Raw genomic sequence first — 20549 nt, 5'->3', positions numbered from 1 at the left:
CATGTGTAAGTACAAGTAATTGCTTGCTTTTTTAGGTGTTTTGTTTTAAATATATGTTTACAATTAGAATGGAAAAGTGCACGCAATGCCATTATGTGTAATTTGCGTCCTTGCAAAGACAGTAGGCTACTTCTATTGTCATACAGCTTACTTCATTGTTTTGTGGTGTTAACTACTAGTGTTGCTGTTTGTTGTTTGTTTGCACTGGGTTCTCCAGTTGCCTCTCTTTCAGCTCTGCAAAATGAATGCTGAATTGTCAATTTTTCAAATATTAATAGTGCTATATATGGTGACTTTGGACGAGGATTGCATGGCTTTGAGTCCCTCACGGCAACTGTGGTAAAACACCAACATTTTGCTCATATGCCTACTACATGCCATATATATATAACTTTATTCCAAAACTCAAGTTCAATTGTGATGCCATGACTGCACCCGCATTTAAAAGGAAAATGCCACTGCCCATAGAAGAGGCTAGTGTTTACTTATAGGCTATCTATTTTGTACATAGCGGGTGTAGCCTACACTTGGTGGGCACTTGTGATTAGTTGATACCCTTGACACTTTTTATTTGAGAAGTACTATCTTTAGTGTGATGTAAAATAACAACACTAAAAACACAAGGCTAAATGAACATGGCCCTAGTGCTAATATGAGCTGTGCCCCTACTAACCTCGGTTCTCTCTGTACATTATGCAAGAACTACTAACATATACAGCAGACCACATTTGACAGATTAGAGAACAAGAAAACGACCAGTGCGCTTGTTGGAAAGACTAATACCTGCTGCACATTGCTGTCTGTTGCATTGCATATTTCGACATATTTATTTGGAATATACACAATGTTAACAAAATATAATAATAGTGTGACACAGGTTTCTTCAAGGCAACGTTGCAATATTAGGTAATAATAGAAGCATACCAAAACATTGCGGAGTGTTCTTTAGTGACACGGGAAGTGAGTGTAACCTAGCAACAACGTCGTTGCCATGGCAGCAATGCTTGTCTCCGAGGAAGTTTGTTGTGCCTGTTAAGCTAGCTAGCTAACGTTACAGATGAATATCGGTTTTTGGAACAACAAACCCTAGCTCTAGAAATATATTATTGTAGCAAATGAGTTCCCTTATTTCTTTCAGATATTTATGAAGGCAGTACCGCTTCTGAAATTTAACTTGTTTAACCTACATGGTTGGCCTAACTTGTTGACTTTAGCAGACGTTTGCTAGGTTAAATGGAACCAACTGAGAGCAAAACGATGCGATCTCAGAAACACAACAGTGTCAACGATAGATGGGTGTGTCTCACCCCCATGGTAAATATCACTTTTATTAGACTTTTACCATTGGCTCACAGTATAATGCTTTACAGGCTAATCATTAAAAGTGTATCAGCTTGCTTAAGTTAGTAGCCTAACTAGCTAATTGTTCATGCTAATGTTTGAAGCTAAGGGGTAGCCTAGCAGTGCTTTAAACATTTGTGTCTGGGGTCTATGTTGTTTAATGCCATACACGTTATCTATTACTACTATATTTTTGCAGGTCAACAGCTGCAAGTTGCACCTTACAACTGTCAAGTCACTAGAGAGAGCCCAGAGGATGGTGAGTCATGACAAAGAACTCATTGAGAGACAAGCTATGTGGTTAATACCCTAGACTTTCCAATGCTTCACATTGTATCATGTTTACTGTTTCACAGACTGACTCCCAAGATGTAGTTAACGAAAAAAATACGAATACCGGCCAAACAATTAATTATTCAAACCCAGGTGAGCTTGTCCCAATCCACCCATTTGCAAACTCTTCCATCCCAATTGCCCAAGAGTTTTTATGTGTGTGATTCAGCAGCATTGTATTGTACTATGAATTGCTAAGATATGTAAATAATTGAATGGACTGTTTGCACACTTTGTTTTACTATACCATACCATATGTAGAAAACAGGTTGCGTGCTTGCAGAAGACTTGCCCAGACACCTCTGGTGCCATCATTTGTCTTTTACTCAACAGATTCCGCTGTGCATAATCTTGTACCACTAGCGTGTGGTGCTCAAAGTGGTTTGGATGCGGTATCACATGTAACACAAGACGCAAGAGGCAAATCTAGGAGACCAACCAACAGGCCAGGGGCCACTTACTACCGCAATGCGTTAAACCTTGCTAAGCAAGCAGGTAAAAATGGCATTATCACTTGGCAAATATTATGGAATTGGGAAACTGGTTTTGTTGCTGAGTTTTAGTTTCACAGTTTGTTTCACCTACATGTAAACCATTGATTTTTTTGCAGTGAACAATCATATTTTGTGCATCCTGAACACAGTATGTAATGTCCATGTCAGGTGGTTCTGGAGGATATAAATACAATGAAGTCCCTGGTATTCCCTTCACTCGATTGCCCTGTGACAGTTTTGCATCCCATGTTCAACGAATTGACTTGGACAGGTACCTCTGATGTCTTTTATTTTCTAACAGATTAGAATGAATCTGTTCTGTACAGAACCTGTTGCTTTAACTGTCAGTGTAATCTGGACATATGATTAACATATCATGTGACACAGCAGTTTTATGTACTATGTGTGCAGTGTTATTAACATTATTTTGTCATCCCCATGCCATTAAGTTTAATTGGTATTATGAATTGAGTTCTAAGCATTGCTGTGCAAAAGTACAGCCTCACAGAGCCGCTAACATAGCTGGATTTATAGCTTTGTCTTGTTTCTAACTTCGAAAAAACTGTCTTTGCAAAGCTTGATATTATTGATACGGTGTGACATGGAAGATTGAAGGGGCCTTGGCAACCAATCCATGATGGCTTTGATCTTAATTTCATGTCTGAGTCACGGTATTTGTAATAGAAATTATAAGACTTTCACCTAACACGGCAAGTGCTCCAGATTGCCACCAGGGAGCGGCAAAGTCCCTTAAAATGCCCACCCTTTTTCTCACAGACATGGTTTCTGACAAAGAACTACTATACTGACAGCACAGAGATAAATATGATAAATATAATATTGAATGGATTGAAGGTGAAATACCGCTTTTAAGTCCTGAGCTATAGTCCTCCATTTTAAGCTGAAGTGTGCAAAATGTCCTTTATATTTTCTAGGCGCTGTCTGGAGGAATGCCCCCAGTTGGGCCCTATGTATGAACTACAGCTTCTCAACCTCCAGCACAATCTAATCACAAGGATCCATCATCTGTCACATCTGCAACAGCTTGTTTTCCTGAACCTTTATGACAATCACATTTCTGAAATGACTGGCATTGAATATCTAAGCTCTCTTAGGATCCTCATGCTGGGGAAGAACAGGTGAGTTGTCATCAGTGGATTTACAAGCAAACACAAGAATTTGTGTTGCCTCTTTTACACTGATAAATTGTGCAGTTCATATCTGTGGTAGTACACCAAAAGATGCAGATCAGGTCTAATCTCCATCTCTTCCTCGTTCTGTTGGTTTTTCCTAGGTGACATTTTAGTTTGAGCTTGTTTCAATCCTTGTTTGTTTCACAGTTGACAGTTGGCTATCAAAGGTGATGGTATAAAAACATCAAAGGGCATATTTTTCTTTAATCTTACATAGTGAGATATCTGGTTTAATGTGAAATGTGTAATTGTTGCATATAGTTTATTCAAGACATTGTGTTGTATGCATGTAAGGCTTTATGCATTTAAGCTGCCGCTACGTGTTAAGCCAAAGAAATGAGTGTTTTCCAGCAGATGCCCAGTTTGATTAAAAAACCATTCACTTTGGTGTTAGTAATCTCTATTTCAAAATTTCAGCAGAAGGAAGATTGAATTCATACATCACCGTGAATGAAATCAAGATCTTATAGACAAACTCTGGGATTTGTAATCCTCTCTGTAAATTTCTATAAATTGTGATATTTATCTTTTATGACCTCTTTCCAGGGCCATATGTGGTTCATGAAGGGTGAATAAAACCTTGGATTTAGGTTTCCATCGGCATTTGTCAAGAGACTACAGTCTTTCATCCTTACGTGTAATTTGATCCTAATCCATACGGTCGGTCTTAAACACTGTACACTGCTGTATGTTTGGTTTCCTCTGGGAATGTAACCTTTAATAAGCTTGTTGGCCAGTTGGCTTCCTATGATTTTCTTGAACGTGCATAGTTAGTTGGCTGCACCAGGTACATTTAAGAATGGGCGAAAAGTTTTTTTTTTTATTGTCAACATACATGGTGACAGTATTACTTTTTATGTCAGATATTTCATTTTATGTCCCTTCTTAGAATCCATAAAATATGCTGTTTGGAAAGCCTGTCCAATCTGACTATCCTGGATCTGCATGACAATCAGGTACTGTTCCTTCACTGTCCTCCCACCTACATCATGAGTGTGTTTAGTCTTGGTCATTTAGCTGCATATACTGTAACTAGAGATCATGATTTTTGGCAGCAGAAGTTCAGCAGAAGTAGATTTTCTCTTTCACCACCACCACAGTGTTGCTAACTAGTACCTTGCTATGTGAGATACAATGATGTTTATTTGGGTTTTTATACATTGTAGCCAAAATGTCCACTTGTTTGTGTTTATAACATAACATCTTTTAAAATAATCTCTATTTTGTAGATCGATTGCCATAAATTGTATTATAAACAAATAGGTCCTGTCTAGCATTCGTTCTCCGCTTGATCTTGCAACATATTTTAAGTCAGAACTCTGATGACTTAACTTCACATTTGTTTTAGTTCCAAGCACTGTAAGAAAACAAAAGATTGAAAACAATCAGAGACCCCAAGATTGTGAAAGATTTACTCCCACACTCATCTTCTCAGTGACCCTAGCATAATTTATTCAACAGGCCCAACTGTTTCTGTGCTTCTAGCTTTGGTAATAGTATTGAGCTTAAGCAGATTATGATGTTCAATTCATTTGAGTAAAACTATTATTGGGGGCTGTTTGTTCAGGCCTCCAGGCCCTCTACAATAGAGCCTGGCTCACTGACGCTGGCCTGGGAAATGAAATGATGTAAGTAACACTGATGTCAGATGAGGATTTTAGCAACCCTTGGGCAAGGAAGATAGAATAGAAAGGCTTCCCTTGGTCAAATTCATGTTTTGCCAGCATGCCGCCTACGCCCCATCCTCAGAGAACTACTCGACAGACCTGGTAAGACTCCCTCCCTTTCTGATGTTGGCTGCTCTCTGCATAAGCAGGCGTCCCAATTACTATTCAATGGCTGCTACTCTGTAATGTATTTTTTCCTGTCAGAGGATTCTTTGTTGCCTCAAGCTCTGTCCACTTGTTGTGTTTCCTTACAGCATCTCTACAGTTCATTTGAGCAGTTGACACAATTTATAATTTGACACTTTAATGAGTGAATTAGGAAACAGCATTTCTTTGTACTGTCCTTGTTGGTAATGAGAGCACATTGTGGTAGCCATTTATTGGCAAGCGCCTTTTGGGGAGCAGATGATAAATCTATTATTCCGACCAGGACACGTTGCTTTTCACTCAAGGACTTCAAAACCTCATGTCCTTTGTGCATTTAAATAACTGTTAAATCAACTTCATTTCAACTATTCATTGTTTTCCAAAGTCTCCAAAGAACTGACCACCCAAATATAATGTGAATTGCTGCACAATGATTTTTAGGCCTTTATTTTCTCAGAACAGATGAAGACATGAAAGGGGGGAGAGAGAGGGGGAAGGATATGAAGCAAAGGGCCGCAGGTTGGAGTCAAACGCGCGGCTGCTGTGTCGAGGAGTAAACCTCTATGTATGCGCACCTGCTCTACCAACTAAGCTAACTCGGCCATGAATTGCACAATGATAATATGAGCGAGGACTTCAATTGCTTTAAATAATGTTGGAAGTCGTGGTTATTCAGGTTGTTGTTTAGTCACTATTGGCCGTAGAACACCAGCTGCATGTCCTCTTTTCTTTTCTTTGCATTCTTCAACCACAAGCAGTACATCACTGTCATCCTTTCCTTCTCCCATTTTCTAGCAGTGAGTATCACATCTTCCCCCATCTCTTTTTACGCTTTAGTTCTGTAACAGGATGTCCTTTCATTTCCAGTTTGCTGGACTTATTCAAAAGGAGATATTCTCTTTGGGAGTGTGCATCCAACCCACACTTGGCCTCAGTGACCAAGTGTTGGGGTTACAATGTGACCTGACAATGTTGGATAACCGATCTTTAGCTAGGCGGTAATGTTTTCCACTCGAGCAGTTTGACTTGAATACTCCTACTACTACACAGAAGACAGTGGATAATGCCCTACGGGGTCTGTAAAATGAAGAAAGAGTATCGGAGAGTTATAAAGTTTGTTGAGCTCATGCCCATGGTAGAAATGATATCCCTCCTACAAATCAAGATGATGATTTATTTTAGACTGAATCTGTCATGTGTGGGAAGCATAGCACTTTGGGTTAGGGCTAAGCTGGTACAGAGACCCCCACAAGGATACTCTAGGCATTGCTGTTATTATTTACATCTGTAGCACAATTTGTTTTGTGTTTGTGACCTCTTCTTTGACAATACTGGCCATTATATGGAATTTGTAACGTGGGATTCATATATTAAGTGAGAGTCTTTTTTTAACACCTTTTATCTATATTTATCTTTTAACTAGAGCTATTTGCCGTCCACTGACTGCTTTATGTTCATACATCTTCATTTTTTCCACATTTCACCACAAACCTGTCACAAGCCTTCCTACAGTGAGGGGAAAAAAGTATTTGATAACCTGCTGATTTCGTACATTTGCCCACTGCCAGAAATTCTAGGCAGCATTCCTCCTCCTCCAAACACGGCGAGTTGAGTTGAGCTCCATTCTGGTCTCATCTGACCACAACACTTTCACCCAGTTGTGCTCTGAATCATTCAGATGTTCATTGGCAAACTTCAGACGGGCATGGATATGTGCTTTCTTGAGCAGGGGACCTTGCGGGCGCTGCAGGATTTCAGTCCTTCACAACATAGTGGGTTACCAATTGTTTTCTTGGTGACAATGGTCCCAGCTGTCTTGTGATCATTGACAAGATCCTCCCGTGTAGTTCTGGGCTGATTCCTCACTGTTCTAATGATCATTGCAACTCCACGAGGTGAGATCTTGTATGGAACCCCAGGTTGACGGAGATTGACAGTTCTTTTGTGTTACTTCCATTTGCGAATAAGTGCACCAACTGTTCACCTTCTCACCATGTTGTTTGACAATTGTCTTGTAGCGGGTGGATAGTTTGGAATATGATTGATTGAATGCTTCTGTGGACAGGTGTCTTTTACACATGTAACAAGGTAAGATCAGGAGCATTCCCTTTAAGAGTGTGCTCCTAATCTTAGCTCGTTACCTGAAATCTTTCTGATGGAGAGGGGGTGAAATACTTATTTCCCTCATTAAATGCAAATCAATTCATAACATTTTTGACATGCTTTTTTCTGGACCTTCTTGTTGTTATTCTGTATCTCACTGTTCGAATTAATCTACCATTAAAATTATAGATTGATCATTTCTTTGTTGTGGGAAACTGTACAAAATCAGCAGGGGATCAAGAACTTTTTTGGTAAACACATCACTTCCCATGTACCAATGGTTCCCTGTAGGTTTCTCTATTTATTTTAAAATCCTATATTATTTTTCTGCATATGAACCTACAAGATCTCCTTGACCATCTGCAAGGACCGTTCTAAACCTAGTAACTTTTGCAGAGCCTGCTTTTCAGATAGTTATCCTTTTTTTAAGAGGTAAACTGAGAAAAATAACAAAGCTCAAAACTCATCTTGGTTCTGCGCGAAGGAGGTTTTGTTTTCCGCTTGGAGTGTTTATCTATTAGTTGGTTGGTTGGTTTTGTTTGTTTGTATGTCAGCAGGATTATAGAGAAACCTTTGGCCCAAGAAAGAATTAATTACATCTTGGAGATGAATCACAGGGTGGACACACACATAAGCATTGTTAGACATTAATGTTCTGTTGCAATAATCGGCTGGTATAGGATTGTTCCTGATTATATTTAATGGCTTACCTGATCCATTTCCTTTGCTCTTTTTTGTCACCCGAAATACTGGAAACCGCTATCTACGTGCTGTTCAATTGCTTGGATCAATAAAATACAACACATCCTTTTGTAATGTTCATGTCATTTCCACGTTACCACTTAAAGCTCATGAACACACTGAACTGGGATGAACAACCTTCCAACTCTAAAATTGGGACCATCCGTGCAGCATTTGAATGCATCAGTGACCTTTGTAAAGGTCTGCGCTATCAAATTACCATTCTAGTTATCTATATTTGTAGTTTTAACGACTTTTCATTATTTAGTTTAATTCTAAAATTTCAATTCCAAATGACCTACTGTATTTAACATTTCAGCTGATTGTTGGGTGTTGTATTTTGACAGAATCCTTGAACCTCTGAAGCCCTTTTAACCTGATCCTAACATGTACAGTATTCACTGGAGCAAACACATCATTCTCAGTGTAACAGACACCAGGAATTCTTCTGAAGTATTTCAAGTGTCTCTCCCCAAGAGAGGAGGGGGGAGAACTGGGTATATTGTCATTGTTGACTGACCCTCAAATACTTGTTTGGTATTATGATTTGGGAGGTCAACTGAGTCGCGGCTCAATGTGACTCCATGCATATCAGTCATTCAAGATGTTAAGTGATGCAGATTGTGGCTGTGAAATGATTTGCTCTGAGGTAAATGAGGGGAGTGGAAATACCATTTCTGTTTTTTATTGTCTTTTAGCAAAAGGTGTGGGCTCAGGGATTGCATAGAAAAGGGAGCCCAGTGTGTTTTGGCTTTCTTGCTCCCCACAAACATTTAGCTGTGTGAAGGCTAAATCAGAGCCCTTTGATGATATTTAAATACAGGATTTGCATGTGATAGTGAGCAATGAATGTATACAATTGCACTGTGTTGTTATCCTCTGCTAGTCTTGCTTCCCCTCTATGCGTAAAATATTGTTATCTGAATGGCCATTACATAATTGTTTTATTCATTTTTGTGCTTTAATTCAGATCTGCAGGATAGAAAACATATCACACCTAATTGAGCTGCGAGTGTTGAACCTGGCAGGAAATAACATATCCAGAGTGGAAAACATGCAGGGCCTCAACTGTTTGACTGAACTCAACCTACGAAACAACTGCATCTCTGTTGTGGTAAGAGGCCTCTTTCCCAATTAGCGACATGTTAAACCATTTTATTCATTGCATGCTCACTATTGTACTCCCTTATTTAAAGGAAAGGGCCCCAACTGGTAATCTTATTTTCAACCAAGACTGTAGCTTCTGCTTCCCTTTGCCTTTATGTGGCTTCTATTTTCTTCCACATAAAAGTGCAAGTAAGAGTTAGAAATACTATACAAATGTGTTACAAGATATCCCAGGAAGAGTTGCAGACTCCAGAACTTTTGTGGCTGCTGCCATAGAATGATTTAACGACTTCTTGGACAATGTGCTGTGTCTAATCTGCACAATTTATACCAATGCATCGTACACATGTTCATTAGATTTAGCTGACCCTTTTATCCAAATCAACTTCCAATAAGTGCATTCGACCATGAAGGTCCAAACTCAGAAATTCACATTACTCAGAGAATCACATAGAAGCTTCAAATAAGCTAAACTACAAAAAGCCACATGTAAGTACATTTATTTTAGATTTTATAACCGTCTTCTTAGCCAAGATGCAGTCGGAAGAGAAGTTACGTTTAGAGTTGTAGCTATCCCAATGTCAATAGGGGTCTGTATTGTGTTGTATTGTATTGTATTGTATTGTATTGTATTGTATTGTATTGTATGTATTGGCTCAATGTTGTAATAATTCAAACCTAGTCCCAGATTGTTAACTCTAGCTGCCTTATGATTTTTTAGAGCCATGGATGGTTTTCTACATGCACCCTGACGACTGTTCCTAAGGAAAAGGTTCCTCTCAGGATAAAAGTTCTAGTAGCGTGCTACATCTGGGCACATGTAGCTCAGGCGGTAGGGCAGTCATTTATCAATAGGAGGTACGGTGGTTTGATCCTTGGTCTACAAGTCGAAGTGTCCTTGGGAAAGACACTGAACTTTGAATTTCTCCCGATCGGTGTGTGAATGTGCATGAATGTTTATCTGCTGAGCAGGTGGCAGCCTGGTCAACCAGTGTATTAGTGTGTGTGTGTGAATAATGAATGGTGCCTGTTCTGTGTAAAGCACTTTAAGTAGTTGTTAAGACTAGGAGAGACCTATATAAATGCAGTCATTGCATGCATGCATTTAAATCTTTCATCTTCATGTCATTCATTTGGTTAATGTCCTATGGATGGCCACTGTTTCCTCTGTTATGATATCCCATGAAGCAAGTCAATAGAATCTTTGTACGAAAGTCTGTTGTGAATATCTCTCTCTGGCGTTACCTAGGGAGACGTAGCTCATTACCCACAAGCTCCCTCCGACTTTATGGTGTAGTGAAAGAGAAACTCTTTCACTGCGGATATTCTGTAACACAGAAATTCACTCCCCATGGTTTCTATAGTTTTAATAAACAGAACAGTGCATGCCAAAACAGGCCCCTTCATTTGTATGCAAATCCCTGAAGGCCTTTCCTGCTTTTTGGTAGAAAATAGGAATGGAATCCAACATTGTGTTGTTGTATAAAACCTCTTTCCATCACTCACCAAGTCCTCTGCCTGCAGGTTCTGATCAAGAACCACTTCCAGTCCTAATTATCGGATTTAATGTTTGATGCACAGGAGAGGAGAAGTGCTACCCCTCAGCAGATTCTCGAGTCTCTGTCATTAGTGGTGTTTGCTGCCAAGTGCTTTCCTTTCACAAAGTAAATAGCATCCTCCAGGTGTCCAGGTTTTCCCTTTCGTTCAAGGCAGATGAAAAGTGGAATTCTGGACTATAAAAAGGCTATGCTGTAATACATGCTACAAGTAATTGCTGAGCTTCTTATAGTCTCATTCAAATAATACATAAATATATCAACATTAGATGCCACATATACACACTGTTTTTTTTTCATTTCGACATATCAATACAAATTGTAATGAAATTCTTTAAAGGTTATCATCCAAATTTTTCCATAGTTTTAACCATACATTTCTACTTTCATTACATTTTCATATAAATGTCACTCTAATGTTTACGTCACAATCACTGATAAAAAAAGTGCTGATTTAACGAATCACTTCATAAAACTGTTTACATATGCTCTCAAGTGGGTCTTTCCATTGACAAATCTTGCGGCAGTCAGGAAATGATGCATTTTATATTTTTGGCAGCAGGAACAGTGATTAATTTGGAAGAGCTGGGTAGTCAGCATGAGCATTGTTGGAACAGTAGGGGTGGGGATCTCAAGACGCCTCCCGATACGATATCATCATGATACTTATGCCACGATCATTGCGATTTTAAACATATTACAATATTCTGCAATATACTGCAATTCATAACCTTTTTTCCGACTTCTAATTATTCCCAATTTCAAATGAAGTCCTCAAAAGGAAACTTTGTCAACATCTGTTTCATCTAAAAAGACACATTTCTCTGTTTGTTCATATCACTTCAATTGTATTGCTGCAAAATTGGACTGTCAAGCATACAAACTGACCAACACATATATAATAAAAGATTGATACTTGGCGCCTGTGTATCGATACAGTATTGCCACTGAAAATATTGCAAAACTATGCTGTATCAATTTTTTCCCCTCACCCCTATAGAACAGACAAAGCTAAAATGGATCACCCACAGGCAGACTGGTTTATGAATTAGCAGAACTGTAATAAAAAAGCAAGATAACTTTGCAACTACATTTTAATCCAAACTATTGAATAATAATACAAACCCAGATTGTTACCTCAACATGTGTACATGCTTAATGCACAGCATCTGCAATTCTAGCACACAAAACCTGAGGCCAGATGTGTGCCGGCTAAGCTCCTAAGCTCACTCTATGCTATTCAAAGAGTAGCCACAAAACCTAACAGTTTACAAGCTTTGAAACCCCCTTGGCATCCACATGTACCTGTGTGTTTATTTGAGCAGCTTTCATGCTCTTTTGTGGTGTATTTATTGCATGCAACACAGACAGTGGTGTTGAGAGGTAGTTCTGTGTTTGTGGAGTAACGCCTCTGCCAGAGCTCAGTATAAGTGTGAAAAATGAAGACACGCAAACTGTCAGTGAGAAGAGGGTGGATCTGGGATAAAGAGGTAAAGGCGCGGCCACACAAATACACAGCTGCAGGCAGACACTCACAACAACCCAGTTGTACCCAACCTTGTATCAGATCCTATCAGCTGATTGGTTCTGATCAAACAGTTTAAAAAAAAACACACACACAAATTGGGCGATTATTATGCAGCACATCAGCTCAGTGATGACATCATTCTGTCTGAGACAGGGCTGCTATATTTAGTCTCAGACAGCGTGCAGCAGTGGCTACCGCCTCACCAGCATCCTTACAGAGACGAGCACAGAGACTGTGGGAGTGTGGTGGAGGGTCGGATTAAGCTAGCACTGGATGACATGACTTGCAGTTTTTTAAAAGAAGAAATGCCCTTGTACTGCAGAGGTGCACAGTAACTCATTACACAATCTAATTTTACAAAAATCCAGACTCCTATTAGACTTAGGGCCCTATCTTGCACCCTGCTCAGCATGGCGCAAAGCCTGACGCAAGTGTATTTGCTATTTTAAGACTGACGCAGTTGTTAATTTTTTATCCTGCGCCCACGTCGTTTAAATAGCAAATGCACCTGTGCCCATCTTTGCACCCATGGGCATGCTGGTCTTACAGGGAGGTGTGTTCAGCTGAACTGTTGGCATATTGAGATCTTGCGGCAGCAGAAAGTGATTGCGCCATTGACCAACAAAAACTTGGTCTAAAGTCAGTAACGCAGCATTTCATTGTTATTTTAAGTGTACATTAGTGAAATGCGCCTAGGCTCGTGCACAACACACACAGAGAAGCGCAGCACCACACAAACATGCAAAACATTACAAATACTATACTATGGTGCATAGTTTTTCACTTACCTGGTGAGGCGGGGAGGCGAGCCCCGAGTAATGGGGCGGCTGTGGCTCAGTGGTAGAGCGGTTGCCTGCCAATCGGAAGGTTGGTGGTTCGATCCCCGCCCCTGCAGTCATTGTCGAAGTGTCCCTGGGCAAGACACTGAACCCCGAGTTGCCCCCGGTGCTGCGCATCGGAGTGTGAATGTGTGTGAATGTTTATCTGATGAGCAGGTGGCACCTTGTATGGCAGCCCTGGCCACAGTGTATGAATGTGTGTGAATGGTGAATGTTCCCTGTAGATGTAAAAGCCCTTTGAGCAGTTGTTAAAATTGGAAAAAGCACTATATAAATACAGCACATTTAATAGCAATGTGCCAAGGTATAAATGCGCCTGGCTTTTAAATGGAATGGCAGATGACACTCTGATTGGTTTATTGCACATTACACCTAAACACACCTATACAATAAGTTCAACCCTTTTGAACCATGCCATGACAATGTCAATGTGAATTTGTTTTACCACTGGGAGCAATAAACCTGGATTATACAGTTGACAAATTACATATTCAGCAAACACATAACTTGCTTTTAGCCTTAAAGTTTTATGCGGAAAAAAATCTAACAATGTTCAGTCACTCATACCTTGTCTCGCCAGCATTTGGTGGTGGAAAGGTGCTGTATTGCGTAATGGAGTTTTTATACTGGAAAAACAACCAATTCCTGTAACAAAACACACTGCATTTGCAAAGTAATTTTTATTACTTGTTTTTGTTTGTTTTAGCATCAACAATGTAACACAACAGTCACACACACACAACACATACAAACTCTCTAGCATTGCTTCTGATGTTGCATACTGTAGGGAGCATTTTGGCCGTTGGAATGGATGAAACAAGGATCAGTAACTGTATGGTTTATATGGTTGTGCGGATGGGGGTGGTAGGAATTTTGTAAATGTCAAGACTCTGTGCTGCAGTAGTAGTACTGTTCTCTGCAGAGGACCTAGCATAGCCTAAATGCTAGGCTGATCTCTCATTTGAATGGAGACTGATAACAGTTCTGATGGAGGCTGTGAGGCGTTGGCTGCAATATGGGTGGACGCTGACGCAGCTTATTCAGTGTCTGCTTTGCTTTTAGCATATGCAACACTGGTCATCCACACACACACACACACATACACACACACCATCTGATTAGCTTAACTCGTGGTTGTGGTATTGCCTACGTTCCCGTGAATCCTCTTCAGCTTGCTAGCTGGCCAGCTGCTGCTCCTTACTCCGCCCCCTCACTTAATTCTGCAATGATTTAGATGCTTAGAAAGAAAACGCTCCCATCCCAGTCAGTTTCCATTGAAATAAGCCAAGCTATTGTTCTTGCGTGAGATGGTACAGTAGCTAACTGCTCTGAGTGTGTGCAACTGAATGTATGTGTTTGAGTGGCATCCTGAGTTTTCCTCCTGCAGCAGGGAATCTCTGCATTAGCGCAGCACACACTCCACTCTCTCTCCCCTCCCCCTTTCCTCCTCATGCTCTCTCTCTCTCTCTCTCTCTCTCTCTCTCTCTCTCTCCATGTGCAGACAAGGCAGCGTGCTGTGTATGTGTGTATGTGTGTGCATGCGCAGGATGGATAAGGATGCTGTATGCTGGAGCTGAGAACTGCAAGGTGATTGAGGGAATGGAGAGAAATACATAGCTCTGACGACAGTGACGATGCAGTGCCCTCTTCCTGAGCACCTTCTCCTCTTCACATCCCTCCATCTCTCTCTCTACCCTCTTTCTCTTTCTAGACTGAGGTGTACCGCCTGCCCTGCTTGCAGCGCCTCTTTCTCAGCTGCAACAACATCACCAGGTAAGAGCTGGTACCGCTTAACTCCCTCCTCCCCCGCAGGGCATGGACAGAGATGGTAGCCGGACAGTTCCTTGTCCACTCCCTTGGCTCTTGACAGGGCCTGGCCAACAAGCTGCAAGCAGAACACACACACACACACACACACACACACACACACACACACACACACACACACACATAGGTTTGCTGTGGTGGGCAGTTTCTGTTAAAACATCACCTGGATGTGTTCTTTATTGTTATTATTTTATATAATTTTCTTATAGAATCGTAGGTTAAATCACAATTCCAGAGTTCATTTCTCGCCAACCTGAGAAGCAGGCTAACAAGAAGGTTGCTCACTGAAGGTTAAGTAAATTTAAGCATTTGCAGCATTGCTAGGTGAGAGTGTGTAGGATGAATGAGAGTTGTCTTTTGTTGCAAACGTCAGCCTGCTTTACACACTGATCTAATTTCTGTGGTCTGTTTTTTTTCTTTGCTTCTTTCTCTTTAAACCCAGCTATAAAATTGTTACTGGGTTAACCTAGTTAAACAGCAAATTCCTTCCACTGAATAAGGCTGCTTTAAGGAGGGACCTGTATGTGGGATTCGGGGTCAGACAGTGTTTATTAGCCTTCTTGACCATAGTCACCTTGTGCTGTGATAGATCTGACCTGACGTCTTAAGCCAGCCTTGCTGTTCTAGTTTCTGTGCGATTCTGTATCTGACACAGTTACAGTTACAGTTGTGACAAGAACAAAAGGAAAAAGTAATCTGTTTGTATTTTTAAACTTCTTTATGACATCATAGAGGGACACGTTTCTAATTGCCGCGTGATTATTCAACTAATTTTTATAATATATGCATTTTTTAAATATCTTTTCTTTCTTCTTCATAGTCTTACTATTACTATATAATGACCTTTTGGTAAAGGCATTTCAATATAAACTTGACTTGTGAATAGTTGCTCACCATGGCATTGTAGAAAGGTGGCGGGTGTACATTTTGAAACTGTTCAGTTCTGATAGGAGAACCGTTGTGCTCTGTTGCTAGGTAGAGGGACATAACATATTGTCTACTTGGTGCAGTCAGTTTGCCCGGTAGAGGATGATGGAGCAAAAAAAAAAATTTATTATTATTTCACTTGCCATAATCTTGCTTTTTTTACTTTACCTGTCTTGATTTTGAACACCTTATGAATCAGGTAAAGGCAGAAATGCTAATAAGAAAACAGTAAAGAAATTGGTTCAGCGATTGTAGTGCCAGATGGATTTGATAACTACACACAGTTTTCAACCACAATCCACTCTGCACACACAACAAACACATATTTTATTCTCTTCTGATTAGATCTTTGATAGCATCCAGTGGCATGCATGTATACTTAATTATTGCAACTATTAATGAGTGGTTTTATCATAGTAACAATACCCAAGAGGGCATTGGTCACTGATTATGAATGCAAACAACTATTTAAAATGCATGAGATGCAGTGAAGCACCATTGGGATCTCTCAAGTAGTCTTCTGTAATCACTGTAAAAAAACAAACACTGTCATTATTGCTAGATTTTGTTTGTCTTCATTAAAAATTCATAAATGTAATGAAACACAGTATAAAGTATTACTAGTATAGTCTAAGGAAATAATAGCAAAGGTCCAGCTGTGCCCACTGTAAGATAGGAGAAAATAATACTCAAATTAGTGCAGTTTCCTGACTACCCCAAATCGAAATTTTGCTTTGCATGTGTCATAACTCCAACAGTACTTTATTTTATTGTTCATCAGAGGTCTATTGTCTGACCGTCTTTTGCATTCAAACAAAACCTGGCTAGGATCTGGCACAGTGCAGTATAGCAGGTTCATAAGTGGTTTCAGGCAAATGATTCATCAAGGTTATTATTACAAATTAGCTATGATAAAATCTCCACTGCCTTACTTTCTGGTTTTTCATTTTTCCCTTTGCCTCAGGCTGATATCAACAATGTAGCGGATATTTTTCTCTTCATTGCCTGCTGAGTAATGTCAGGCTGCCAGTGTTCCTGATAAATTACCAGTTGTTCTTGTTTTAGCATGGCTCTATTCGGTCAATAAAAGCCTAGGTAACGGTATAAGAATCAAATATCCTATATCACGGTAAAGCATTCACTGGGTTTTGGAACTGAAAACATTTGCTTGTGTAGCTTTAGCTCTCGATCTCTTTTCAAAATATTCTTTCTTTGTGCCTAGTTTTGATCAGCTAGCCTGCCTTGGAGAGTCACACTCCCTTTCTGAGCTCACCCTGGATGGGAATCCTGTAGCCCTGGAGACATGGTACAAGCAGGCCGTCCTGCGCTGTGTGCTTCATCTGAGACAGCTGGACATGAAGCGCATCACAGTAAGTCTGAACTGTGTGTTTTTGTGTGTGTGTGTGTGTGTGTGTGTGTGTGTGTGTGTGTGTGTTTACCAGAGTAAAAAACTGGCCACTGAATAAATGCTGCTAATTATAGCTGTTAAAATAGTTTTTTGTCCCTTTTTTTAAATTTATGTTTCTACACAGTATTTTTGACGTAAAGGTTTTTATCATGCTATTGTGCCATAAGCAAATAAACAGTAAAGAGAAACGAGGATGTAGAGTCATGAAAAACCAAAAGCTATACAACCCTTACAGCTCATGGTTGTGCTGTACTTTGTATTTACAAAGCCTGTGTAGCATGTCATATTTGATCAGACAGTCATGTTCAGCTAATGGCCCAAACCTTTATGTCACCGTCTAAGCACATATTCCTGACTGCAGTGTCCATGTTGATTCTTGAGTGAGTCTGTCTTGACATAAACTTTATTATGGTTTTACAGTTAAAAACAAACTTACGTAGGCAGTCTCTTATTCACTGTCAATGGGGTATCTCCAGGATCCTGTACATCTTGACAACGTTTCTCATTATTCTTTGTTTTTGGACATTTGTGCCGCATTTTCTCGGTTGCATATTAGAGGCAAAAATGCATCAGTGACTAAACTATAACTATAAGTTAAGCATATACAATAGATGTAAGATACTGTCTATTCGGATTAACAAAACAATGTTTATCCTAAGGCATAAACATAAAGTAATTGTATTTATATAACATTCAAGCAATGTGCTATACATCAGCATGCTTTTAGTGGCTGTCAAGCAAGGAGCACCAGGTCTGAGCTTGCACTTTTAATGGAATCTGTACCACACACCTTGCCCTCAGAACATAATGTTGATATAAAAAAAAAATCCTTGTAACTCCTATTTCAACAATGTTCATGTTTTTACTTGAATTTTAGGGTCACTAACAGGTTAAGCAAGTTTCATGATCTCCAAGGCCCATTAAACCCCTCCAACCAACCACTGCCTGTGGCTGTCAGTCCGGAAAACAGGGATGGTAAAAGAAGAAAAATTTTTTTTGGGGGTATTAATTTGATAGATTTCGAGAAAGTTTTGGTATGACATAAACGTCAGTCTATGACTGGAGTTTCCATCTTTTCAAACTGTGTCACTGTTCGTTGTAGCTACTGAAGATTGAGATTTTCCCCTCTAACCGATTTTACAGAATTTGCCCCCAGTGCACTGTCCTGTCAGCAGTAGAAGTCAGATCAGATTATCTGAGATACAATCTATGCCTGACTGCTGGCAGATTGGCTGTGATATATGAAATAAATGAGAGTTAATACTGTAATTGAGGAGATAAGGTACTACTTTTCAGCTTTGGGCTACTGTAAAAAAGGCTGTTTCTCCATTTCCTGTGTCAGAACTGTTTGGATTATTTCAGAAGCGAAATATTGGAAATTGTTTTATTGTCATATTTGTTTTGACTGAAAAAACATATAATCCTATAAATATATAAAACTGCAAATACATTTGATATGACAAAAATATAATTTATGTACTGTATATTCATACTATATATATCTACAATATATCTGCAAAACTGTTATTATGTATTGAGCTGAAAGCCAAACATTATGTGGAGGCTGCCCGATCAAAGACATTGTTATCTTAATAAGAAATTGATCAATTTCACACAATGGCTTAAGCAGCGCTTTGGTGATATTTCCCATTGAAAGGTCTTCTTCTCACAAAATAAATTGTAGTAGTGACAAACAGGCCTTGCACCTTAATCCGTCTCCACTAGCTGACATCAGTGCCTGGACTCTAGTGAGGCTATCATTTTGCCAATATTGATCAGACTGAAGCATCGTCTCTGCTCGCTCGTCACAGACAACTGAATACCCCCAGCTCTTAGCTGGCACACTCAGCTTGTGTTGGCAGCATTGCATTCTGGGAGTTTTGGCTTTCCCCAACAGCTGGGCTGAGTTGATCCGAGTCTGAAAATCAGACCGATAATCCTGTGATGCAGCTGGCTGGTGCAAGAATCTCTCCCATCCTCCACAGTGGTCCAGTTTGGCTGTAGAGAACAGCCTTCCTGACGACGTCTTTTGTGGTTCCCCTCTCTCCTGAATAATTCAGAACTCATGAATGGAGCGACACTCTGATTGCGCAAGCTATCTTTTTCAGGACGAGGATCGGCGGATGGCTGGTGTACAGGCTCGAAAAGAGGAGGAGAAGAAGAGGGAGAGTCACAAGCAGACCATTCATAAGGTACCACTCTGATCTGATTTGCTCCTGCCGTCTTTGTCTGCCTGGATGTAGAGTTTGAATATGTAGCAAATACACGTGATGGCCTGCATCTCAAAGAGTAGATGAACTAGTGTCATCTGAACAAATAGTGCCCTTTTTATACATTGGGTTGTTGTATGGTTAGTTATTTTTGGTAGAACGAAGATAACTACTTGGTTCAAAGTATTAGATAAAGCTACATGCTTTAGCATTCTAAAACTACCGCATACTGTATTGCTGATGAGATGTGATTAATAGCAGAATGTTACACTGTATCTGAATCCAAAGCCTTTTACAGTATTCGCCAGCTTCCGGACATTATTACTTTTGGTATCATGGTTAACGTAAGGGTTAAGTGTGTATTTAGAAAATGGCCTCCTCTTTGGCCCCTAATGGTACTTTTTTACCCATCAATACATGTTTTATAAGAAATATTTAAGTCATGCTTTTTCCCTCTAATTAATGTGTCTTTTGATTGTAGCCGCTGCTTAGGCAATAAGATAGACCTTTTGGATGCTGACATGGATTTCACTGAATTTTTCAAACGTGTCTACATGTGCACTAACCAAAAAAAGTTTGTGAACAGTGTTCATGTACTAGTATAGTGCCTGTTGAACCCCAAAATTACTTACAGAAGGACCCCAAACTCCACTGTCTAGCCGGTTACTGACTTACCTGATACCTGACAATGAAAATGTGGAGTAATCAGACATTAGCGTCATGGACTCATGGCATTGCTGCCTCTGTATAGAAGTGGTGAATGTAGGCTACAGCTCACAGCAACTTAAGGCTATATATAGTTTTGGGCTTTTAATAATAGACACTGAAAATCATAGGGCCTTTTTTTCCGTCAACCAACACACAACAGTTGCGATGTTCCTTTCACCTTTGTGCTTGTGTACTCCAGGAAAGTGAAGAAAGGTTAGTTTGGTATATCCAGCAATCACGTAGCTAACGTTGGAAGACGGAAAAGAGTCAAAGGCAGTACCACCCCCTGCTCTGTTCTGTATGTGGCGTCTGCGTGTGACGTGCAGGTCACCTTCCCCCCAACCAGCCCCCAAACACAGTAACACACACATTCACCTATGTCTCTCTTTATTAGATGGGGAGATGGGGAGGGGAACACTG

General features: G+C 40.0%; 1 protein-coding gene across 5 annotated transcripts in view; it reads left to right on the top strand.

Moving 5' to 3' along the window:
* The first annotated feature begins 981 nt into the window (after positions 1-981).
* Positions 982-20549, top strand: part of LOC117946698 (leucine-rich repeat-containing protein 49) — a 36334-nt gene continuing 16766 nt past the window's right edge. For 2 of the 5 annotated variants that reach the window (XM_034875019.1, XM_034875010.1), the window contains exons 1-11: positions 982-1314; positions 1541-1600; positions 1698-1767; positions 1936-2169; positions 2337-2439; positions 3104-3307; positions 4251-4317; positions 8990-9133; positions 14761-14822; positions 17026-17173; positions 19320-19403. In XM_034875019.1, the coding sequence (XP_034730910.1) occupies positions 1234-1314; positions 1541-1600; positions 1698-1767; positions 1936-2169; positions 2337-2439; positions 3104-3307; positions 4251-4317; positions 8990-9133; positions 14761-14822; positions 17026-17173; positions 19320-19403 (1257 nt within the window). In that variant the 5' untranslated portion in view covers positions 982-1233. The remainder of the gene's footprint in view (positions 1315-1540; positions 1601-1697; positions 1768-1935; positions 2170-2336; positions 2440-3103; positions 3308-4250; positions 4318-8989; positions 9134-14760; positions 14823-17025; positions 17174-19319; positions 19404-20549) is intronic. The other 3 variants (XM_034875038.1, XM_034875029.1, XM_034875047.1) reach the window with 3 other exon arrangements.

Source organism: Etheostoma cragini, chromosome 1, assembly GCF_013103735.1.
Source record: "Etheostoma cragini isolate CJK2018 chromosome 1, CSU_Ecrag_1.0, whole genome shotgun sequence".
Lineage (NCBI taxonomy): Eukaryota > Metazoa > Chordata > Actinopteri > Perciformes > Percidae > Etheostoma > Etheostoma cragini.
The sequence above is the reverse complement of the archived record's forward strand: the minus strand, read 5'-3'. Positions and strand labels throughout refer to the sequence as shown.